The sequence below is a fragment of the Plectropomus leopardus genome, chromosome 6 (genome assembly GCF_026936395.1).
Source record: "Plectropomus leopardus strain MGB_pleo_1.0 chromosome 6, ASM2693639v1, whole genome shotgun sequence".
Lineage (NCBI taxonomy): Eukaryota > Metazoa > Chordata > Actinopteri > Perciformes > Serranidae > Plectropomus > Plectropomus leopardus.
This window is the reverse complement of record NC_142181.1, coordinates 36349044-36369455: the sequence shown is the minus strand read 5'-3', so window position 1 is coordinate 36369455 and position 20412 is coordinate 36349044. Positions and strand designations below refer to the sequence as shown.

Here is a 20412-nt window from a genome sequence, read left to right as displayed (position 1 = left end):
GCCCCACCTTATCTCTCTGAGCTCCTTCGCCCCTACGCTCCTGCTCGACGCCTCAGGTCAGCTGATCTGCTGCTCCTGGAGGTACCGAGGTCAAAACGGAAGCTCAGAGGGGATAGAGCTTTTTCCTAAATTGTGGAACAACCTTCCCCTCCCTCCACATTAGACAAGCCTCCTCACTGTCCATTTTTAAACTTGTCTTAATTTTTATTCCTTGGCTTTCAACCCCGCATGAGACTCTGCTCCTGTTTTAGTGTTTTATGGTTGATTTTTAGTTGTTTTTAGTTATTATTTTTAATTGTTTTTTTTAAACAAACAAATGAAACAATTATCTTAATGTTTATACCTGTTTTATTTCATCCAATTTTTAAAGAAATTGTTTTATGTCTGCGTTGTTTTGTCTTTTTATGTACAGCACTTTGTTTCGGCTGTGGTTGTTTTTAAAGAGCTTTATAAATAAAGTTGAGTTCAGTTCAGTTCAGTAGAGCATGTCACAGCTGCTATCCTCTGCTGTTTTTATCATAGTGAGTAGCAGGTGGCATCTGGTACAGTAGCCATGGCCACCATTGTGTGAATGTGTGTGAGGGTAAATCTGAGTGTGGTGTAAGCACAGAGGAATGCTGTATGCTGTAAATTCCTCTGAGGAAAATTGTAATTTGCGACAATGGGCTTTATAAATAAAATTGACTTGACTTGACTTGTATTCCCACTCGTGATGCAACACCTGCCAGGGAGAGCTACTGGCCTTCTCCCCCTCTGATGTACAAGGAGATGAAGACCCTACTTGCAAGTATGCTACAGAAAGGAGTCATACGGGAAAGCTGTAGTCCATGGGCTGCGTCCGTAGTTTTGGTGAGGAAGAGGGATGGTTGCTGGAGATTTTGTGTGGATTAAAAAAAACAAATGCTGTAACCCATAAAGAAGTTTTCCCCCTGCCCAGGATCGAGGAGACTCTTACCAGTCTGACCTGAGTGGAGTGGTTTCCACCCTTGACTCGAACAGTGGCTACTGGCAGGTTGAGATGGATTCCTAAGACAGAGAGAAAACTGCCTTTACCACACCACTGTTTAAATTTGAGTGAATGCCTTTTTGTCTCTATAATGCACCAGAAACATTGCAACGGCTAATGCAACAATGTTTAAGAGACCAGGAGGTAGAATCCCTACTGGTAAATTTGGATGACAAAATCATCTACTCACCTGATTTCTCCTCTCACCTGCAGCATTTTTATGTGGTGTTCCAAAGACTGTGGCAGAGCACAGAGATTGTTACAGCAGTGGAAAAAATTTCCACTGGGTTATGTCGTTATGTATTTGGTAAGAGAGTTTTAGAAAAAGAGAGTGAAAATATTCCTTTGTATTCTGAGAATGATATCATAATATGGAGTTGGAGTTTAAAAAAAAAAGGTTGAGAGACTTTTTTGTTTTGTCTTCCTGTTTCACTGATAGTGGATTTTTTATTTAATTATTTATTTTTTGCAGGTACATGCTTCTAAAGAAAAAAACTCTTCACAGAAAACACAGCAGAGCTTGCTGCTAGCGTTAGACTGTATTGGCACTATTCCATGTGACCTTGGATACTGCTGGAGTCAGAGATGATGGAGAAACAACAGAAATAGAAAATTCCCCTGTTTCACTGAAGTTAGCGGCGTGGCAACATGTTGCCTTCTCCATGAGTGACGGGTGTAAACAACGAACACGTCACTACAGTCTGTAGACTGGTGAAGTGAAAGTCAAAAGAGAGACTCAAGCTGTTATAAAACACCTTCTGCTGTCTACTGGCTATTGTTTTTGTGTTTAATAATTTGTTCCATTGACTGGTAAAATTGATTATACAAGGTACAAGGTAGATTTATTGTCATTTTTCTTAAACATGGTTTAAGAAGAAATGAAATTAAAGTTGACTGGTGATTCGGCAGCAGGTACTTCTGTATCTTTTTGCAGATGGCAGCAGGGTGAACAGACTGTGGCTGTGGTGGCTGCTGTCTTTCAGTATCCTTTGGGCTCTTTGCAGACACCTCGCTTCACCGATGTCACTGATGCTCTGTAGATGGGAACCAGTGATGTTCTGGGCAGTTTTAATCATTCGATGTAGAGCCTTCCTGTCCTGGGTCGTGCAGGAACCATGCCAGTTCTTGATGTTTCCAGTCAGGATGCTTTCTATTGCTCCTCTGTAGAAGTTAACCAGGATCCTGCTCTGGAATTGAGCCTTTCAAAGTTTCAGTAGAAAGTAAAGCCTTGTCTGTGCTTTTTTAACCTGGGTGGTGATGTGTGATGACCAAGATAGGTTCTCAGTGATTGTAATTCTAAGGAACCTATAGCTGTTCACCTGCTCCACCTCAGCTCCACTGATGTAGACAGGGGTGTGTGTCTTTACCTCCTTCTTTCTAAACTCAACAATCAGCTCCTTGGTTTTACTGACGTTGAGCAGTAGGTTGTTCTCTGTGCACCACTCTGCAAGATTGTTGATTTCCTCCGGTATGAATTCTCATTGTTGTTTGTAATAAGGCCGATGATTATGGTGGTGTCGTCTGCATACTTCACAATAGAGATCTCCTGATGTCTGGGAGTGCAGTCATGGGTGCACAGTGTGAACAGGAGGGGGCTGAGCACACAGCTCTGGGGGGTTCCAGTGTTGAGCACTAATGTAGAGGAGGTGTGACTGCCAACTCGAACTCTCTGAGGTCTTCATGTGGGGAAGTCCTGTATCCACTTGCAGAGCGGTGCACTGAAGCCCAGAGTGTTAAATTTTCCAAACAGCTTTATGGGAGAGATTGTGTTGAATTATTATAGTCATTTCACACTTGATACCCCACAGTCTACCTTTTTTAATAAGAATTTTAAAATGTAAATGACAGTTGTTTGGGGATAAAACCAATGATTTGTTGATCTGTATAAATCAACACTTAAAAGTCCAACAATGGCAATTCAATGATGAAAAAAAAGTCTAAAAAACAAGTCATATGGTGATTTTTAGAATCTATCTTAGTCACAGTCTAATCAAATCATGGATTTCGAGAATCATGTGTGAACTCTTGACATTAATCCTCCATAAATCTATATATAGAGGGGAAAAAATACCATGAAATAGTGTGAAACTGACAGAATCTTTAAAGATACTGTGATAATTTTTTTTGGTCATACCACCCAGCACTACTACACAACAATCTGTAAAATGCCAGTCAAATCATCATTTATGAACTTGAGGACATTTGATCTAGTGCTGGTGAAGAACCTTGCTGAGGTAACACAGTATGCCATTAAAAAGAAAAAGTAAAAAAATTAAGTGTGGATTTACTAAAAGTGTGAGAGCAGGCTGTGATCTCAGCATGCAAAACAGTACGTTAAGGAGCATGTTAACATTCATTTATGATAAATGAAACAGAACCAGGTGTATGCTCAGCATTATAAAGAATGCATCTGTATAATTCTCTCTTTTGGCATACACAGTATTTTAGTTATGAATCGACAGTTAATTGTATGTGGCTCCTTGCTGGGACCGAACACAGTGTTTCGGCTACAGTCACAGCGTGTAATTAATAGCAGAATCATACCTGTGTGCTTAAAGTTCCTGACTGATCTGGACACAGTCTGAGAGGAAACCAGAGCCTGTCTCCTCTCTCTCCTGAACACACAGTGTGTGCTGCCTATCATCCTGGAGTGTACATTTGTCATGGAAAAGCAGGGGAGAAATGCCTAACTGCAGGAAAACAGCAGAAAGCATTTAAAGTTTTGTTTTTAAGTTTTTAAAGTATCTGTACTGACAAGTCCATTTGTAATTGTGTGAACATGTTATAAGTTTACTTACGTTTCTGTAAAAGTCTCTTCCTGGTATAGATATGGAGGTGAGTGTGACTTCATCACCACTCTGTCTAATCTCTTTGACTATGTCCTCATGCTCCATAGATTCAACAGGTTTCCCATTGACAGCCAGCAGCAGGTCTCCATCTTCCATCCCTGCCCCCTCAGCTGGACTTCCCACATCCACCTCCCTCAGCACATGAACTGGATCACAGCAGGATCAAATAGGAAATAATAAAAGTTAAGAAAGATATTAAAACTGTCAATTATTGAGAGAAAGGTTCCAAAATGATTTCGAATTGATTGCACATGGGGTCAGACCAACACAGATCTTATAATTATTAAGGCTATTATTTAATTTGCCATAGAGACGTCAGTTGGTTTAAAGTCTGACAAAGCAAGCCAAGCAACATTCCTCCTTTATGTCAAACACACTGATTATATTTAACAATGGTTTTTGGCTGGAGTAAGTCTTCCATTTTTTAATTAGTTTTTTAGTGCAAAGCCTGTAATAACCATATCTCATATATGTTGTGACATCTGTTTTTCTGGGATTTGGGTGTTTTAGGTATGAAGGGGTTAATAACTGAAAATGCTCAAGGGATATCACCAAGTTCCCTCCTGTACTTTAAAGAGGTAACCCCAAGCTAAATGAAAAACAGAGAGAAAAAACAATATTCATCAAACAGGCTTAGGTAGTTTTCACATACGTTAGAGCAGTCCCTTGGTGTGCATAAGATGCAAAAGTTATGCATTGTTTCATTTTTCAGCTAGTATGGCTCGCTTTCACAAACCTTTGTTTTTACTCTGGTCAGAAGGCCGCACCACTGGCAGAGCGTCATGTTTCCATGACTCCCAAGTCCCGACTGGATAAAAGTGCTAAGAAGTTAAGAGAAATAAATGTGCACAATGGAGCCACAACAACTAAGCATTCTTGGGGCTGGTTGCATTCGTTATCATTTGTATTTACCACTCTCGACAAACGATACAGTTTGAAAGTGAAGTGAACGGAGCCTTCTTAGCTAGAACTTGTGGAGTACACCAGATAGTTTGGGCGGATCGAGGTCAGGCACTTTCACACCACAAATGGACCACACCAGAGTTCGCTGGTAGCTGTACCGAGACCACCTCCTCAGGGAGGTCTTGGTACGGCCATTTTGGTCTGCATCAGTGTGCGACTGCTGTGTTCACACTGGTCCAGACGCACCGCACTTGGGCATAAAGTTCAATTGGGCCAACCTAAACAATGGCTGTGTGAAAACAGACTCACTGACAAGAAAAGCATAGAGCAGCTGTCTTGGCCATGGTGCATGTGTAAACATGTCCACTCCCAGGTGGGGATTGTCTTGTGGCATCAGCGAGAGCCATGGCAGGCAGTGAGTGTTGCATCGGCTGGAAAACAGATCCAATTACACTTTCCAGATCTGCCTAATCACATTGGGATGAAGCCTCCACTTGTCTGGTAGGGGGACGCCCCTTGAGACTAGGTAGGCATTACATTTGACAAACGCCTCAACCACAGGATCAACACCATCATTAACAGGGTTCCTGTGTTCTTCTCATATTTTGCTCAGAACTGTTGTATAAGTGATATGTGACTTCCCGAACGATTTCACCTGATTTAAAAAAAACCAAACAAAGCTCTTTACCAATAATTATATTTATAGTCCTTAGTAACAATGAGATAAAATTATAATAATAACTTTAAACAAAAATCTTTAAGTCAGGGGAGGCATCCCTTCTTCAAATGTTTTATTAAATCAGTGGTTACCAGCCTGGGGATCACTACAGGATTGTAAAATTTAATGTTTTTTTGTTTGTTGTTGTTTTCTTTTAACTAAATATTTTGCACTGTCTTCTCTCTCTTTTAATAATCCAATGTTGATCTCCTTATAGTGGAGATGGGGAAAAAAGCATTATGTCTCAAGGTTTCTCTTCTCTTCTTCTTTTTTGTTTTCATCTTTTCTTTTTTTCATCAAAGGAGCATTTATTATTTTTGTGTGCTTAACTTTCCCATTGTGTTTATTTTGGACGCATGAGTTGTTTTCCTGTTTATGATTTTAATTTGATCGTCTTTTGTGAAATATTTTTTGATAAGATTGCTATAGAATATAAAATGACAAGGAATCATTTTTAAAATGATGAGTAATCATTTTTAAATTATTAGAAATTATTTTTAATTGATGACTAGTCAGATATTAAATGATTGATTCACATGTACATGTGATGAATCATGATGATAATGCTATGAATTATTGCACAAAATGGCACCTATTGCGTTGTTGTCGAAGCTTGCAGATGTGACAAACGGTCATACTCTTAATAACCTTGATTAAAATGATGCATTAGGGTATCTTTTCACAGACATCAACACACTTTTATAGCAATGTGTATCTCACCTATGCGTGTTTCTGCAAGCTTCTCTTGTCTAAGCAGGAAGCCGTATCCAAAGCGTCCTTTAAGCAGATGCATGGTTTTGGCAGTGTGAGGGAGGCTGCAGCATTCTGCCACCACAGGTAGGATAGGCATCTTCCTCCTGACATTACAAGACTCACCATCAGTGTCAATGACCAGCACTGTCACCGAGTCCCCACTCTTCTTGACCTGAAAACCAAACAGTGCAGGAGTCACACTCTCAGTAGAGTCGAACAAAACACACAGGTTAGATCAGAGGAAACTGGATTCATACAGTTCTGTTTAGAGTGGAGTGTGTGAGTGATGACACCATGACTCCATTGATCCAGATCAGTCTGTCTCCATTGCACACACCAGCTTTCTCTGCTGGGCCGTCAGTCACGGTCCTCACAATGTACTGGCCCCTCTGACCTGATGAACACGCAGTTATTATTATAATCATTATCAATATGGTGTGGGATGAAACTGTTGTACTTTGTACCAAGATAAATAAGAGCCAGCAGAAAAAGTCTGTTAATAAAAGATTAGTTTGCTGACCCATGTGATTTTGTAGGAACTAAATATGTCTGTAGGGCTGGAACAATGGGTGACACTTTCTATGAAGCCTAGTCATTATAATGCATTATGAACATACTTATGATGCGCTATAATGCCTATATAGTGCTGTATAATCATAGTTATAAGTACTCATGGTTATTTATAATGCTTTAGAAAAATTAATCTTTACTTATTATGATGCCAATGTCTATCATGAATTATAAACATACTAAAATGTTATATAATAGTTATAGCTATAGCTATACATAACTATAATAATAGTTCTCTATCTACTGCTTGCACAAAGAGTTATCTGACTCTATTGGAAGAAGACCGGTAAACCAATTTTTTTTAAATTGGATTAAAGAATTGTCCATAGCTTAACCTTAGGAAAAGATAACACACACTATTAAAGATCAACAGTTGATTGATTTAAGTAATGTGATGAGCGTGCTGGGTGAGATATGAATGTAGTGGTCCTATTTAAACCTGTTTCCCTTTGTCAGTTTATCTGTTCTCCCTGCTGCATTCATGTTTCTGTTCTTCCTGCTGCTGTTACCCTGCTGTATCCTGCCGTGTTCCTGCCCTGTACTTCACCCAAGTTCTTTCCATCATCCTGGTTTGTTTCAGTTAAGTTTTTGTTCATGTTTCATTTGTGATTGGTATATTTGGTCACCTGTTGGTTTTTGTGGATTAGATTAGAAGATTAAAGCCTGGCACACACTAAAAGATTTTTAAAATCTTAACTGATTTGGAGAATGTAATGGATCACACACATGAAAACAAATAATTAGTTTTCACCCTAGGACAACCCCAGGAGTAAAGCATGTGCTTAGTTTAAATAATTACAAATAAAAGTAAAATACATATATATATTCTCCCATTTAGAATGGATCAGTTGTACAAGTGGCCAGAGCCAGGCCTGTTAGGCCTACCCACAATGCTGCCTTTTTAAAAATAGGATTTTTCTGTTTTCTCATGGAAAAAATAAAAGAAAAACACAGTTACAGTTATCAACTTTAAACAAATCTACGCAAAAACACAAATTCAGCCTCATGACCTTTTTATGCAAGATGCTTCTGAAGAGAACTAAAGGGGAACTGAAACAACTGAGTGCAAAGAAGTTAATCATTACTGGTATATGGATCATCAGAACATCTGATGATGTTTGTGCCCAGTGGCGGATCTTTCTGTAGGCAGAGAAACCCAGACAGCGGAGCGCCAAAATTGGCCAATGTGCTAAATGTGCTCAGGCACTGTTTATGCTGGTCTGCTTCAAGCTTAGAGCATCTCTGTGTGTACTGTCTTTGGAGGAGCTGTAAGTAATAAGTTAACACTCAGTTGTATTGATACCTTCCACAGAGACAATGCTCATCCCCAGTCCATGCTGTGGGTGCCTGCTGATGTGACAAAGTCTTGGTCTGGACCAGCAGTCCCCTTTAGAGGCCTTGGCTAGTGTCTGCAGGTCTACACCAACTGATATTGCCTAGAGAAGAGAGACATGAACAGGATTCAACTCATGGATGAATAAATCACAAGAACAACATTACACACTTGAACTCTTCCCTCTTTTTCAAGTATTGCATTTAACTTGTATATAACATTAAACTCTGGAACAAGTGCAATGTCTGTGCAGCAATGATCCACTCACACAGGTGTTTCCAGTTTATTTCACTGAATAGAGCTTATCATAAATTCAGCATAACATAAGAAATGCTGATTTTGATTAGGTTACCAATCTTATTATGTTCCAGTGAAATGAAGCTGTAAATAAACCTTAAAAAAAAAAAAAAAAACTTTGTCAAATACATGTGCCACAAGAAAAGTACACTCAGTTTAGTGGAGATTTCTGACCGGGTCAGCCACCCAACCACTCTGCCACCTTATGCCTGGCACACACTAAAAGATTTTTAAAAGCTTAACTGATTAAAAAATGTGAGACCACACACATGACGATAAATAACAACAGATTTAACAGTTTTGTTCTTATAATTCATGTATGCATCAATATGACCAGCACAGCAGCACAGCACACAATAAACTAACAGATTCCATCCACCAAACAACCAGAGTCTCAACTTTCAAAACTCAAAATCTTGCCAGGTCAAATGGGACTTCAAAGTAAACAACCATAGCTCATGGAAGCTTTAATTTACATTTGTGTGGTGTCACTCTGTTGTGTTGTGATTGGTTGGTCTATTTATCTTTTAAACTAAACTATAAACAGGAATGTAAGATACTGCAATGTTATTATTTAAAGTAGGTATGACTAGTGGAAACAAGAATGGTAAATTAAAAGCATCCCAACACGTGTGCCTTCAGCAGTGCTTGTACCTCATGCCACCCTTACATAAGTCAGTGCTCAAATTAGGCCACCCCAATAAAAAAATTCTGGACATGCCACTGCTAGAAGCTAAGAAAAATACATGCCTCGTCTGTTTTTTTTTTAATATGCACACAGCAGCGCGTTGCGCAGAGCAGATCGAGATTTCCTGCAAACAGGCACTGTATGTGAAATATAGATAGAGTATAAAGGTACAAGATAGACCTATTAGTCTACCTTGACATTAAAATCTGTCCTTGATCCTGCTACATCTTTGGAGTTATAAGAAGAGTAGATTACAGCTAGCAGCTACAATGAAAATTGTATCTGGCTGCTTGGGCATGTTGCTGATGATGGCATCATACAATCCCTGCAGTGCATTTTTTGAATTTACATCAGAGTCTCGTGTCCTTTCAGCTCTGAACAAGGTCAATCCATCAAGTGCAATAGCCTTATCCATTCTGATTCAACTCTAATTGAAGCAACAGGAGACTGCACATGTATAAATAGGGAATTTTCACATTCACGTATCATGGGACAATCCTCATGCTTTTGGGAATTTTGAAATTTTGTCAAAACCATCAGTGTCAATCAAGTCACAATAATCAAGCGTATCAGATTTCAGCCTAATGTGATGATGTGTACTTCTACCTTTTCAAAGCCCAATTGACATTCTTGGGCATTTTTCTTTTATCTCTTCATAGTTTGTCGTGGTGTTGGGCAAGTTACTTTCAAAATGTATTACATTATATATATTACCAGTTAGGCCTACTTTTTTTTTTAAAGTAATACGTTAACTTACAGCATTACTTTCTATGTGAAGTAATGTGTAACTGATTACACTACTTGGCATCACTTTGACCAAAATGATATCAGAAGTGTGAGTAGGCATTACAAAAAGTAAGATGGTCATGTTTTCCCACACCAGCTAATCAAAGCACAGAAGATCAAGTTTATTGCATGTCATTAATGTACAAATCTAGGGGAGGACAATGTTGGTTCATTGAGTGTGGTGTGCAGATCTGGCCAATTCATGCATTTGTAAGCAGCGGTTACCACTTTGTATTAAAATCACCCTCTTATATTAACAGTGTGTGATGACTTAAAAACTAAAATGAAATAGCCTTGATCCTTTTAAATAAACAGACGGCCTTGGACACAGAGATGGGCAAACAGAGAAAGGATCAAAGTCATATAAATTCTAAATCAATTTTTGTGGGCCTTTTACTTAAAATGCAATAAACAAATAACAGTGTTAACACAACAAAGAAATTGGCGTGTGAGTCAGTCACTATGAGGATCACAAATACACCGAAGACGGTAGACCCTCCTGCCGGTGGATCGCAGTGTGCAACTCAGCTACAGCACCGAATAGAGTTCTGTAAGGAAGGGGGATGATGGATGTTTCTTCACTCTTGTAGGGGACGTAAATGCAAAAATATCACGCTAACAGATAGCATCACCCAGATGTAATAATCACTTTGATGAGGAAAAAATAAACTGGAGCCCAACTCCATATGGTTTAAAGCAGCTTTTAGATGCAAGGGCAGAATGGGACACATATAATCATTGTAAGTATATAAATGGAAACACATGGAACATACTAACTCACAGTATGGCATCACATGTACCAATCACAGCACCTTTCCACAATGACATGACAAGAGACAAAAAAACATAGTAACTAATTATATTATGTTGATACTGCTAAAACCTAATTTATGACTGTATTGTATTCCCTTTGTACTGTGTTATCCCCCAACATTGGTAGTCATTACATAATGAAGTCACCAGTCTCCATTAATCTAGTGAGTTTTGGGAGTTTTGGAGTTATATGACCTTGCTTGCTGAATGGTGAATATTATTTCTATATTCTAGACAAAAAGTAAAGTAATCTGTTTCTCCCTTTCATTCAAAGAATTGTCTGAGGTCACTTTTTTTAAATACAGCAGTCTACAGTTGTAAAAGTGAATATATTTGTTTGAATTGCTGTTTGACTAGGAGCAGGGTAATACAGGTTTCATCAAAACAAGAAAACCTGTTGGTAGCTGCCTTAAGAAACCAAATCCAAACAGCCCATCATTCTAGTTTAAAATTTGTTGCAGCATCTTATGTAAAATATAGTGTTGCAGTGATATATAATGATAGACTGCCATATGACATATGAAAACAATACACAAACAAACACAGGTGACAGGTGACTCTTTTTACCAGCAGCTACCATGTAAAACAGGAGCTCACCTGTGCCTGTACTGCTATGGCAGGCATCATGTCTGCTATGAGACCAGGCTCTTGTCCTCACCATCTAGGATGGCAGGTAGTGATGGCAAAGATTACTATATTGTCATGTGAATCCTCATACAGTACCTGTTCATACTCTTCCCTCCTCAACACCAGGAGGAACAAGTCTACGCCACAGAACTGGATCTTCCTCACCACCTGTCAGGTCATTACAGAGACAGGGAGAGACACAAATGATTCAGTGAATAAACTCGATTTTATATTATTACCTTACTTAAATATCAAGGACCATCCTCGAGTACAAGAACTTTGGCTTTTGTGATGAACTCATGCTTTGAACATGCTGTTTGTACTTTTCTGTCACCTCTTAATTCAGGAAGATTAAATTCAGTGCACATAGTTCTCAAAGTGGAGGCTATTGAGAGGGTTAAGAGCTACAAGTAGGGACTTCAGTCAACAGTGGGCTTACCTTTGACAACAATATACAAATCATCTTCAGAAAGTGCCAGTAGTGCATCCACCTCCTGTGGATATTGAGGCAAATGGTCGTGGCCATCCCTATCAGTCACAGCTTTCACATCTGCCATATAGAGAGCCTCCTCACCTTCTCCTTTCTGGCTTGGTATGGTAGGCTCTCAGAGAAATACAAGGCCAAAGTGCAGAGGAAAGTCATCCTGGGGTTGAAACTCTGTGGGGAACAGTGCTCGGCCCGCCAGCAGCTCTACGTCCAGAAGACCATGAAAAAAGCTATCAAGATTGTGAGGGGCTCAACACATAACCCCAGCAACTGCTTTCACATCCTTCCCTCTAGCAGGAGATATGCTGCTCCAACATTCCTAATGCTTTTGCCTTGTGTTGTAGTCTACCTTTAGAATCATGCTGTGATATTTATCTTGTATGTTTATTGTTATTTATATATCCCTATTTATTGTGGCATAGTTTGTGTTGTGCTGCCCTGAGCAGAATGAGTTCCCCATGAACACAATAAAGGACATCTAATCTAATCTAATCCAAATGTCTCTGGTCAGAGTCCTAGTTTTTGTGGCTGGGACTAACCACTGGGAGGGGGCTGCTGGGTGATTGTGTTGACAGTTCCTCTGAGTGCAGCTGTTGCTAGCCAGAAGCATCTGCTGGCTGTGGGATAGCCTGCAAAAGCCTTCCATCGTGCTGCAACACTGGTAGGATTGTGGCTCTCTTCTTCCACTGAGGATTTCTGCCCCTTGTCCTCATCCACTTTTACTCTGACAGCTTGACCAGGGTGAAGTTCACGGAGTGTTTGTGCAGAATAACGGCAGTCGTAGAAGAACTGGTAGGCTGACATGGTCTTTATGTCCTTTTCTTGGACCTTTTGTCTGTCCATAGAAGTAGGTTGTAGCTTCTCTTCCAGCATAGAAAGTATAGTTCAAAATCCTCTTCCAGCCAAGAGTAGGGCTGGGCTCAACCGCTGCTGCAGCATTAGGGGTTGTTCTATGGCACATAAGTATTGCTGTGAGGTTCCTAGGACAGAGGGATTTTGTATGCTGTAGAGCCTTCTGGGGCAAACTGCGATCTGTGATGATGGGCTTTATAAATAAAATTGACTTGACTTGATTAGCGCAAGATCAGGGTCAGACTGCTTCAAGATGCGCTCAGCAGTCTGCCTCATTCACCTGTGGGTAATGATGGCCGGTAGGCGCGTGCATACAGTATAACAACATACCTCTTACTAAAGCCCCATCTCATGAACTTGTCCTTAAGCCTGTTGATGACTTGGCGACTAGATGTTGAAGACAGGTGAGCTATCTTGATAACACATTAGTAGTGTTATGTGGGTTTAGTAATTACAGGCTGGGGGCTCTCAGTTTAAACGCAGAGTGTGCATATATATTCCCCCAAGACTGATAGGGTATTGTTCAACTGAGTCTGTGGCAGTGCCCCTAATGGCTGACCCCCAAAACTTGTCCTGCTGGAAAATCCATAGTAGTCTGTCACGGTGATGTAGTTTTGTTTCTCTAACTCACAGATCAGCAGTAATGCACTTCCAGGGGCCTCCTGGAAAGGGTGGTAAAGGGTGGTAAGGCTCAGCATCTGATTTTAGTTCGATTTTGACTGGATCACACTTTAATAGACCCCGAACATGTCTTCCAGCTTATCCGTGTCTGTACTATTGACCCTTATGATCAGGCCTGTCTTCCTGACCACTGAGTGTTCAAGTAGGTGTGAGTGCTGTGGCAGTCTACTGAATGTAATCTTTGACATCACTTTGATATCTGCCCCTGTGTCTATATTACATTCCACTACTGCCATTTACAGGTAACGCCACAAGCCACTCATTATCTAAATCAGGCCGCTCGATTATGGCTGGCTTAGCTCTGTTCACTGACCCAAGGAAAAACATGTCCTCTATATATGTTTAAGTATATGGAACTACAGGATTTTTTCTTTGACAAGCTGCCTCATAATTGCCCCATTGTGTTACATTTTTGACACCTTTTGTTCTTGGCTGGGCATGGCTGAGTGTTGTCTAGTACAGTGTCAATAGGCACTACAATGTTTGAACTCACTATGCTCCATCACTCCTCCCAATTGACTGTCGTTGCTATCTTTAGCACGGAATCGCCGCCTCCCTCCCCCACGGCGTCCACTGCGCAGTCCTAAAGCTCTTCTGTTGTTTGACTTGTTCACTCTGGTATGCTATAAGATTAGCCCTCTCAAGCATGAGGCCTGGCTCAAGCTGTAGAGACGTCATTGTCTCATATCTCAAAATTAAATTCCAAACTCAGCTCAGCTCTCAACCCCAAATAAAAGCTTCAGGTGACTCCCTGGGCCTCTGCACTCTTCTATGAAAACATGCTGTGTCCTGTATCACATGTCTGTTAGGCACAAAATGGTCACCCTGGATGTAAGAACACACACATCTGGGACGTGACTTCCTGTGTTACAACGGAGGCCTGTGGATTCTCGTCACTACAATAACCGGAGGTGTTCAGTCATTTCTGTCCTTGTTATCATCCAGCTAACCACACAGACCATGCCCCCTGGGGTGCTTTGACCTCTAATAAAAAGATGCATGGTGTGTGTCAGGGTAATACTCATTAAAAGCCCATTATTTCTGTAATGTGTAATTTTGGTAAACGTATGGCGTTGTATTGGTATGTATTGGTCAATTCTGGGTGTGACGGGGCATTTTGAGCATTGAAAAATACTTTTCTCAAAGGACATAATCATATTTTGTAGGTAAAATATTGTCATGCAAAGAATGACTTCATCTGAGAAAACCAAAATCTATTTTGTGCTCAATAAATGTGTTTATATTTTTACTTTAATACACATTATCTACACAATGCTGACTCAGTTCCACTTATTTAAGGTGTGTCAGTTTCCCTATTCTGTGTGCTCGCAAACTCTTGTACATCTACATCTGCAAGTGTTGCTCTTTTTTTCCCAGTGTGCCCTCTGCACCCTTACGTTTGCCCGTACCCTTGTTTTACCCTATAGATTTGCCTCACCTGGAAAGATACGATTGTAGGCAGCAGTACGAGGTGACAAGGAAGCTGTAGTCAGACTATTTCAAATTACATACACCGTCTATACAAGAAGTTAAAAAAATATATCTACAGAACATCCTGTTCAATTCCACCTGAAGAACTTGTGATCAGACCAGTCGATTCAGCTTGTACTCAGCCTATATGGTGTTTAAATAATCTACCCTGTCATACAAAAAAACAAATAACAAATAACTGCTTGGGACTATCTGTTGTCAGAATGACAGTGGTTAAAGTATTCTTAAAACTCCTGATAACTCAGTTTTTGTTGATAAAAACAATGATAAAAACAGACACATTTTCATGTCAGTTTGCCTGAAGTAGACTGAAGGTAAACTGATATGATGGCATGCCACTACAAGATGAAAACTTAGAAAGAGGTTTGTTTTTATTAATTAAACTGTGATTAGTATGCTCTGTGGGCTATCTAGCCACTCCTTAGATTGTTATGTTATATGCGAGTAAAGTTAGGGCAGATTGTGTAGATTGGAGAAAGGTCAGGGGGTCACCAGCATCATAACAAATGGTTCTGTCATTGTGCACAATGCATTTCATAGAACAGTGTCTAAAAGGTGCTGCAATATTTTGCTCTCGCCAGCAGATGGGCAGTATGCTCATCTGCCAAATCCTAGAAACTAACCCTGTTGAAGGTCATGTTGTCCACATACTCCTCATTGACCTCTAGCACTCGGTCTCCATCTCTGAGGCCACTGTGCTCTGCAGGACTCCATGGCTCCACACCTCTGACCTCAATGCCCTGGCTGCTCTGGTCCATTCGCAGGTGGAAGCCAAATCTTTGCCCCTCCAGACGCTTCAGCTGACACAGTCTGGGCACAGGGCTCAGATCAGGCTCTGCACACATGGTTAGTAAAGATCATAAACACCAGGAGGACACTTAGGAATGATTTTAGACAGGGATTTTTGAACGGTTGTGTATCAAACCTCACCAAGGTCATCAGTGATAACCAGCGCTGGATTATCAATCCCTTCCTTTGGATTGAAGGTAAAACTGATTTGGAGAAATGGGAAAATTCAGAATGTCAGTGTAGCACATCAGGGGAACTTTATATAGAATGGAATATGAAAACTAGTATACAAAAGAGCTAATTCTACATGTTTAAAGTTAAAACAATGTACTAGTTTTTTGTAAGTTAAATTTTATTCTTACAGACTCACAAGTATTGTTTCTAAGTCTTGTTGTCAAAAAAACCCAGTAAGACCTGCATCAGCATCACTTAATGACAAAGCAGTTTGGCTGATCCTCCTGTGCACCATAAAGGCCCAGTGCAATGTAATGCATACTGTCGCAGTTCACAGACAAACCAGTGTGAGCAGATTTTTAAAAAAGTTGGAGTGTTGCCCTATTTCCTGCTTCATCCCACTCCAATTTTGCATCAGTAGTGCTCACACAATGAGTTGAAACATGTGAAGTGGTAAAATATGCATTTTCACATCCTTCGCGTCCATCGTGCTGCCAGGCCTGAACTGACATCTGTCCGCACCTTTGCATTGACTTTGAATGTAAACAAGCCACTTGAAGCGCTCGCGCCATGTCCGGTGTGAACACACAGTCAGAGACAGATATCTCCAAACCTGAACAAATCATATCTAAAATGTTCTGCTTGGGGAGATACAACAGGAAAAATGAGACAGTGAGAAAATATGTTTGCTACATAAACTACCAATACTACTATTTTGATATGTTTTAAAAAACTGGCATAAATGCTAGGTATGTAGAATGGTCGAAAAACACAACTGTGGTCCTACAAAAATCAGTAGATTTCTGTTTTATGAATGTAAAATACAGTGTCTACAGCACTACTTACCGTGGATATTCCATGTCTTCCTGGCAGCCTGTGGGAGAGACAGTGATACAATGACATAATGAGAGTACAGACAGCTGTACTTTTGTTCTGCCATCATCTAAAGGACTTAGACACTTGTAGGTACGCTCAAGAGGTTAGTCCCATGCCTTCACTCATGATTTACAATGAATGACAATAATCAGGGAAACGCTGCAATTTGTTTAAAAGTACAGAGCAGCACTACCTCTAACTGTAGAAATAATTGCTGCTTTTTTCTTCTTTTTTCACAGGGCCCAGTCTGAGCAGCCCAAAGTCACACATAAAGTAGTATATTTTAAATGTGCTCAGAGACTGAAGGTTACTGAATGCAAAAATCAGTTAAAGCATTCACAAGGGCCCTTCTGAAGTGTAAAACTGGCTAATTAAATATTAGGTCCCTGGGTTAACTCTACATGTTGACTCTACATTTCACCATGACTCAAAGGGGAACTTCACCCATTTTCAGAATTCATGTGTGTTATTCCCATGTTCAAAGACAGTACAAATATATAAGTAAAAATGCACAACTCTCTTCCAAATCCAAAATTTAGGGTGCTAAAGCTCAAATATGTGATGTCATAGGGTATAAAGTCTGGAACTCTTCCATCAACAATGAATGGTGAAAAATGTTCTCAATGACACTGATGCTCAGGGGAATGTTTTTAGTCCATGGGTACATTTTCTGTCACAACTGAAGACGCCACAACAGATTAAAGCTAAATTAAGTATTTAATTTTTTTTTACGGTCTGTGTTGCCACAGGAAACATATCTGTCTTTGAATGCTATGCTAAGTGTAACTTCATAGATGTTATTTAAAAAGTCACAAATGATTTAGATAGATGGATTTAACAAACTCATTACAAGCTTGTATAGTTATCGTAAAGATGAATGTACTAGCCAGAGGGAATTCTGTAAGTTTTATGATACCGCTTACTACTGTGGCCATGACTGAAAACATCAACAATCCAGCCAAAAAGGATGCAGGGCTATCACTTTCAAATTTTCAAAAGTATTTCTTGGCCTTAAATCTGTGGCCACTCATGACATGGTTTAGCCCTATATCCAGTGTTTCCTGGCATGCATTAGAAGAAAACACAGTGCATCCATGGTCTTTTAAAGAGGTATTATTGTCTAATATATCAATATAGAAGTGCAAGCCGCAGCTTGACACATTTATAACACATTCGATCTCAACCTGGTGTTGTGTTGAGAAGCTCTGTAATAATACATTTCAGTGGCATTTAAATACCCTAATTTTTACCAATATGAGCTTACTAATAGGTGGTAGGCCCAGTCAGTTCCCACAATGGAGGGATCAGGGGATTCATACACTTAGTGATATCTGTAAGGTAAGGACAAAAGGTTTGGTTACTACAATCTATCAATACATATTAATAAGCTCATATACACCCTCACCCCCTTGATACCCTATAAAGAAAGGACATACAGAACATGTATCCAGACTTTGTGCGGGCGATGTTGGGACTAATATTCTGTCATCCTCTAAAAATCCTGATCACTAGCAAATTTATTATGATTTATTATCTGTACACATAACTTATTTAATGCCCTGTGAGCATTGCTTCATGAGGACTTTAGACATTCTTCATGTACATTATGTTCTGAGAATCTACCAGGGACTTATATGCATATGCTTTGGAAATGCAAACCTGTTGCCATCTTCTGGCAAGAAGTGACAGCTGCATTATCTGAGATAGTGGCACAAAATATGCCGGTAAATCCTCTAATTCTTATTTTGAATAATCTGTCCATGATTAAGATTTCACAATGTCATAAATGAATATTACTTGCTGGCCTAACAGCAGCACAAAAACATATTGCGAAAGATGGAAGCCACCTCACACACTCAGCATTTCACATCGGTGTCTTACATCCCTGGTTGCTATTTATTTGGAAATATCCACAGCAGACATCCACAATGCAAAACAAGAGAATATTATGTCTCAGCATGTGGCAGCTGAGGAAAGTAAAGCCAAACTGGGAAAATGAACTAAACTGAACACTTGTTGTTGTTGTTGTTGCAGCTATTTTTGTCCTGTCTCTCTTTCATTTAACTATTCTGCTTTTTTGAGTTGTCCAGGTCCAAGGGGTGGGTAAGGGAAGAGGATAATAATAATAATAATAATGTCTCACTGGCACTCAGTGCTGTTGTCAATTGTTTCTTCTTTGGTATGAATAAAAACATTTGATCATAAAAAATAATAAACATAGTATAATCATAATAATAATAATAATAATAATAATAATAATAATAATAATAATAATGATAATAATAATAATAATAACTGAGCTCACGGCTGTTTACTCTCTCTCAATATATGTGTGCCTGTGTTTGCGTGTGTATGTGTGTGTGTGTCAGTGGCAGGAGGACGTAGCATGTTACAAACAACAGCTCTCTGACGCCAGAATCTACTCTCAGTGGAACATCATCTCTTCAGAGGTTTATATTAACTATTGCAAAAGCCTCAGTGTTGCACACATGTACCCAGACCAACACTGTGGATGGCCAATGTTTAACCAGGAATAAAACTATCAAGTCGCTGAGTGTTATTAAATCCAAAGCAGTCGTGTAATGTGGTACCTCTCAGATTTGAAGCAAAAGACCTCTATTCCTCAAACCATCAAAAGAACCAGTAGGAAAGAAGGGTTTACCATCAAATACAGCAGGTAATAGTCACTTAACCACTCTAGCCATAAAGACTTCTCCATATGCGAGTTATGGCAATGCAGAGTAGTTTTCATCTAAACAGTCAAATCATAGGCCGTCAAAGCAGAAAAAGCAAGAGCCTACCTGTGGAAGACCTCGTGGAGTCCATTGTTTGTGTGTTCCTGCTCAGACTGAGACGCTGTGGATGGACAAGGTTCACAGCACACACACAATAAAAGACTCCTTTGGCAGGTGAGATGGTGACTCTTTTCTCCACAGCCAGTTAAACATTTACTGACTGAGAGTGAGAAGCTGTGTGCTGAGAGTTACATATTATAGTAAAGGGGACAACATTTTCACAATGTAGCTTCCAAAATCTTGATACATTTGTCAGATGTCAGCACATTATATTTCAGACCAACATGTGTCAAACAACCTCTCAACTCGGAAGTGCTGGCAAGGTGGCGGTCTAGGCTAGAACTGAAAATATGCCTCTTCCCTTTTTAAAATGTTATTTAATAGAAAAATATTGTTCACAAAAGAAGGTGAGACTGTGGTGGGTGCCAATAATAGCCAATCAGATCCTCTCATCCTCTTTACCATACTCTTGGAAGAAGGGTATATAGATATTTAATAGTTATAATAATAGAGGATATTGCTTGCTAGCCAGCTACCACCACCATATAGCTGGCTAGTTGGGATTAACAAAATATCTAGAAATGTTTATTTTAAGTTAGGTATTCATTATATACAGCTGTGATTTTAAATTATGCCTTACAGCATACTATGAAATGCATTACAAATTACCTTGTCTTGCCTTGCCTCTCTTATGCCCCATTCAACTAACTGAAACTAATCTAACATTAAATTCAGTCAGAATCTGAGTACTGAAATGTCAGGGGTTGCTATCTTCAGCATCACAGACACATCTCTGTAATCTGCAATCCGCCTATTGTTTAGCTCTGAACACAACAAGATTTTAACAAAACTGATGTCATTACCTGCCAGGATTTGGCCACTCTGGTTGGGCAAAATGGCAGCAGCATGAGGAAAAAATGGAAC

General features: G+C 39.7%; 2 protein-coding genes across 4 annotated transcripts in view; one reads left to right on the top strand and one right to left on the bottom strand.

The window, feature by feature from the left end:
- Positions 1-1395: 1395 nt before the first annotated feature.
- On the bottom strand, positions 1396-19598 carry LOC121943790 (Na(+)/H(+) exchange regulatory cofactor NHE-RF3-like). 2 transcript variants are annotated; one of them, XM_088079364.1, is made up of 12 exons: positions 19495-19577; positions 17958-18024; positions 16664-16691; positions 15785-15846; positions 15478-15689; positions 11440-11511; positions 8103-8235; positions 6487-6623; positions 6197-6401; positions 3805-4001; positions 3551-3696; positions 1396-2756 (listed from the first exon to the last, which is right to left on the bottom strand). In XM_088079364.1, the coding sequence occupies exons 3-11, from the start codon at positions 16675-16677 to the stop codon at positions 3559-3561; spliced, it is 1170 nt and encodes a 389-aa protein (XP_087935490.1). In that variant the 5' UTR covers positions 16678-16691; positions 17958-18024; positions 19495-19577; the 3' UTR covers positions 1396-2756; positions 3551-3558. The 2 variants fall into 2 exon arrangements, with proteins under 2 accessions (XP_087935490.1, XP_087935489.1); XM_088079363.1 differs by lacking the exon at positions 17958-18024 and having other exon boundaries at positions 19495-19598.
- The window catches only part of nlrx1 (NLR family member X1), a 45652-nt gene continuing 37622 nt past the window's right edge, over positions 12383-20412 (top strand). The window contains exon 1 of one of the 2 annotated variants that reach the window (XM_088079362.1): positions 12383-12622. The gene's annotated coding sequence lies outside the window, so the exon portion shown is untranslated. The remainder of the gene's footprint in view (positions 12623-20412) is intronic. The other variant, XM_088079359.1, reaches the window with a different exon arrangement.